The following is a 4,245-nucleotide window of genomic DNA, read 5'->3' on the forward strand; positions in this document are numbered from 1 at the left end:
CTCCGAATAACTGATGGCTCTCAACTAAGAGCTTGTCCTCCAGCCTCCGAACAGCTGTTGGCTCTGAACGTGAGAGCTTGTCCTCCAGCCTCCGAATAACTGATGGCTCTCAACTAAGCTTGTCCTCCATCCTCCGAACAACTGATAGTTCTCAACCTGAGAGCTTGTCCTCCATCCTCCGAACAACTGATGGCTCTCAACCTGAGAGCTTGTCCTCCATCCTCCGAACAACTGATAGCTCTCAACCTGAGAGCTTGTCCTCCATCCTCCGAACAACTGATAGTTCTCAACCTGAGAGCTTGTCCTCCATCCTCCGAACAACTGATAGTTCTCAACCTGAGAGCTTGTCCTCCAGCCTCCGAACAACTGATGGCTCTTAACCTGAGAGCTTGTCCTCCAGCCTCCGAACAGCCATTGACTCTCCCCAGAAAAGTTGAGGTGGTTGGGAAGATCCTAGGCCGATGACTGAGAGCTTGTCCGCCTATCCGCCGAACAGCCGTTGACTCTCTCCGGGAAAGTTCTTCCGCCTCCGAGGTGGCTGGGAAGATCCCAGGCCGATGACTGAGAGCTTGTCCGCCTGTCCGCTGAACAGCCGTTGACTCTCACGGGGAAAGTTCTTCCGCCTGCCGAGATGGGGGGATCTCGCCAGCCGTTGACTCTCACCGGGAGAGCTCGTCTGTCCTCCGAACAGCCGTTGGCTCTAGCCAGTGTGAACTCCTCCACCTGACGAGTTGGGGGAAACTCGCCAGATGGGGATCTCGCCAGCCGTTGACCCTTACCGGAGAGTTCTTCCGCCTGACGAGTTGGGGAAACTCGCCAGCCGTTAACCCTCGCCGGGAAGGTTCTTCCGCCTGCCGAGATGGGGATCTTGCCAGCCATTGACTCTCGCCGGGAGAGTTCGTCTGTCCGCCGAACAGCCGTTGGCTCTAGCCAGTGTGAGCTCCTCCGCCTGACGAGTTTGGGGAAACTCGCCAGCTGTTGAGTTCCTCCTTATTAGCGTACATGCTCAACTCCTCTTGAAATTCATCAGAATCAGCATCCATCTCCATGAATGACATCGTTCACTATGTGCGTGATGTCCTCCCACTGCTTCCCGTATTCCTCCACCTTCTCGCGTTGGGCGTTGCAGAACTCCCTATATTGCCTCTCTTCTCCCTTCCTCACCTTCTCCTGCTGGTCTTCGTCTCTCCCTTTGTCTTGCTTCTCTTTGTCAGTCCTGTCGTCCATAGTTTCATCTCGATGTTCCAGTGCAATTTGTTCCAGCTGGAAATTCCTCTGGGCAGTACCATGGAGAAGCATCATTAACATGTATTTGTCATGATTCCTTAATGCCTCGTCCTGTATCCTTAGCTTCTCCTTGAGGCGCTTTTCTTCTCTCAGCCTGTTTTCCTCCTGTGTCTCGCACTTTTCTTTCAACATTTCGCAATCTTTTACCAGTTGTTGCACTTCCTGCTGGCTTTCGCTCTCCCTCTGCTTCAGAGAGACGATGTCTTCTTCTTTACATTCTAACAAGCGTTTCAGGTTCTGTTCTTGACGCAGAGTGCTTTCCAAGTTGTTCTGGAGTTTTGCAATTTTTCTCTCTCTTTCTTCTGCGTCCTTTAGCATCCTTTCCTCCAACTCCTTTCCATATTGGAGAGCGACGTCTAGTTTATCCTGGAGTCTTTGTTCTTCACATTTGACCTCTTGTTTTGTTTTGAAGAAGTCTTCTATTTGAAGGTTCTTCTTTTCGAGCTCTTCTTCTAGTGATCTCAGGGAAGCTTCCATCTCCTTCTCTCTTTCCTTCGCTCTTTCCAACAGGTTCTCCATCTCTTTCCCGCGATGAAGAGCAGGCTGTAGAATATTATTCTTCTTTTTCTCGTTTTTTAAGGCTTTCTCCAGGTAGATTATAGCCAATTCTTTTTCGTCTAACTCTTCGTCAATCTTCGCCTTTTCTGCTCGTAGTATAGCCAACCCGTTCTCCATCACTTGAAGCTCTGCTTCCAATACCAGATTCGTTGCTCTCTCGTTGTCTAAAAGTTCATTTCCTAAGGCCATCAGAGATTCTGCTTGACTTAAAAGTGACTGAATGCTTTCGTTGTCTGCTTCAGTGAGTCTCAGCTTTTCTTGGAGAGTGACGTTAGCCTCTTCAATTTCCATCAGTCGTCTCTTCATTGTTTCGCCTTTCTCTTGACCTTCCTCTAGTTCCTTAGTTCTGAGGGCGAGGGACTCTTTCAGAAGGTCGACTTCCTTTTCTTTCTCAACTAAAACCTTCCGAACGTCTTCATTCTCCGACTCAAGAAGCTGATTAGTGCTTTTGGTTTCTTCCAAGGCCAGTTTTAAGTCCTCTTTTAACTGCCGCTTTTCTTTCACAAGTTGACCGATTCTTCTGTCTCTCGCATTCATTTCCTTTTCGAAGCGTCTTTCCATTTCTCTTCCCTCGTCTGCTTTCTTCTCGAGCAGTAGGTCTTTCTCCATCAGCTGATTTCGAAGAAGTTCGATTTGCTGCTTAGATGCATTCCCGAGAAGTTCCATTTTACTTGCAACAACTTGACTCGTATCCAAATCCTCTTCTGATCTGCCCTTTGCTTCGTACATCTCTTCTATATGTTCCTCCTCCTCCTCCTCCTCAGTCTGTTCATGCTGTTCCACTTCTAGACTGTCTTCCAGTCCAGCTACTTCGTCGGTTTCCGTATTCAGGTCTTCATCAGTCTCGTCGAGTGGTCCCACTTTTAGGCTGTCTTCCAGTCTAGGTCCCTCGTCAAAGTCCGTATTTGAGTCGTCATCAGTCTCGTCAAATAGTACCATTTCTAGACTGTCTTCCAGTCCAGCTACTTCGTCAAAGTACATATGGAGGTCGTCATCATTTTCGTCAATGTCCGTACTTAGGTCATCATCAGTTTCGCCATAGTCCATTTCTGAATCGTCCTCGCTTTCTTCGTCATCTTCCAGGTCAGCACTGTCTTCCATTATAGCCGTCTCTCTGCTATTAACATCCATTCCGTCTTCTAGGTCCTGATCTCGCCTTCCTGCAAGAGTGTAAATCCGGTGGGCAGCAAACGCCAGGCCTGCCAACAAGGCCATCCCAGGGATGGCGACGGCAAAATCTGACGCACCAAAGCTGCTAGATTTTTCCACAACGATATCAAGATCCAGAGAATCCGCCATAGTAGAGTAAACATCTTGTGCGCCAACATGTCGTCCTCGAGAAACGCACAATGTCACAATGTCCTTAAGGATTGAATCATACAATTCACCGCAAATGAAGCACAGCACTGCTAACGATAAGTACAGTACGGGAAACATTATGAAAACGTTACCCATATACTCTTGCTGTCTCAAAGTTTACTTTTTAAAACTGCTGGATTCCCGACCTGAAGGAGCGAGGCTTCTGGAGCCATCGTTCTTCATTCCAGGGAGGACTCGCGGCTCTGCTGCGAAGGATTCCTCCTTCTCTTCTCCGTTGTTGTTCTGACGAAAGCCTCCAGCTCCTGGGGCCGTTGCAGTCCTTCGGAAGGATCGAGGCCTCCTCGAAGGAGTTCCCAGAATTTTCTTCACGTTTTAGTTAAATAATTTATTATTATTAGTAGTAGTAATAATACCGTAATGATTATTATTATTATTATTATTATTATTATTATTATTATTATTATTATTATTATTATTATTATTAGTGGTAGAAGCTTTAGTAATAATAAAACGTAGTGTGCGAAGGATTCTTCTCCGTTGCTGTTCTGACGAAAGCCTCCAACTCCTGGAGCCGTTGCAGTCCTTCGGAAGGATCGAGGTTTCGTCGAAGGAGTTCCCAGAATTTTCTTCACGTTTTAGTTAAATAATTTATTATTAGTAGTAGTAATAATACCGTAATGATTATCTTTATTATTTTTATTATTATTATTATTATTATTATTATTATTGTTGTTATTATTATTATTATTATTATTATTATTATTATTATTATTATTATTATTATTATTTTTTATTATTATTATTATTATATTATTATTGGTAGAAGCTTTAGTAATAATAATACCGTAGTGATTTTTGTTATTATTATTTTTAATGTAACTTTGGTGATAATAGTAATGATAACGATGTTATTATTATTATTATTATTATTATTATTATTAGTAGTAGTAGTAGTAGTAGTAGTAGTAGTAGTAGTAGTAGTAGTAGTAGTAGTATCAGAGCAGTCAATATTATTATTATTATTATTATTATTATTATTATTATTATTATTATTATTATTATTATTATTATTATTACAGG

At 43.9% G+C, this 4,245-nt stretch overlaps 1 protein-coding gene across 1 annotated transcript; it reads right to left on the minus strand.

The window, feature by feature from the left end:
- Nucleotides 1–867: 867 nt before the first annotated feature.
- Nucleotides 868–3,144, minus strand: LOC136854336 (calponin homology domain-containing protein DDB_G0272472-like). Its single transcript, XM_067130635.1, has one exon. It carries the CDS (start codon nucleotides 3,142–3,144, stop codon nucleotides 1,033–1,035), a length of 2,112 nt encoding a protein of 703 aa, XP_066986736.1. The 3' UTR covers nucleotides 868–1,032.
- Between the last annotated feature and the right edge of the window lie 1,101 nt (nucleotides 3,145–4,245).

The sequence above is a fragment of the Macrobrachium rosenbergii genome, chromosome 29, assembly GCF_040412425.1.
Source record: "Macrobrachium rosenbergii isolate ZJJX-2024 chromosome 29, ASM4041242v1, whole genome shotgun sequence".
Lineage (NCBI taxonomy): Eukaryota > Metazoa > Arthropoda > Malacostraca > Decapoda > Palaemonidae > Macrobrachium > Macrobrachium rosenbergii.

Bases quoted from the DNA above. Each gene is read 5' to 3' on its own strand.
- LOC136854336 (XM_067130635.1), bottom strand. From the start codon at position 3,144: ATGGCGGATTCTCTGGATCTTGATATCGTTGTGGAAAAATCTAGCAGC.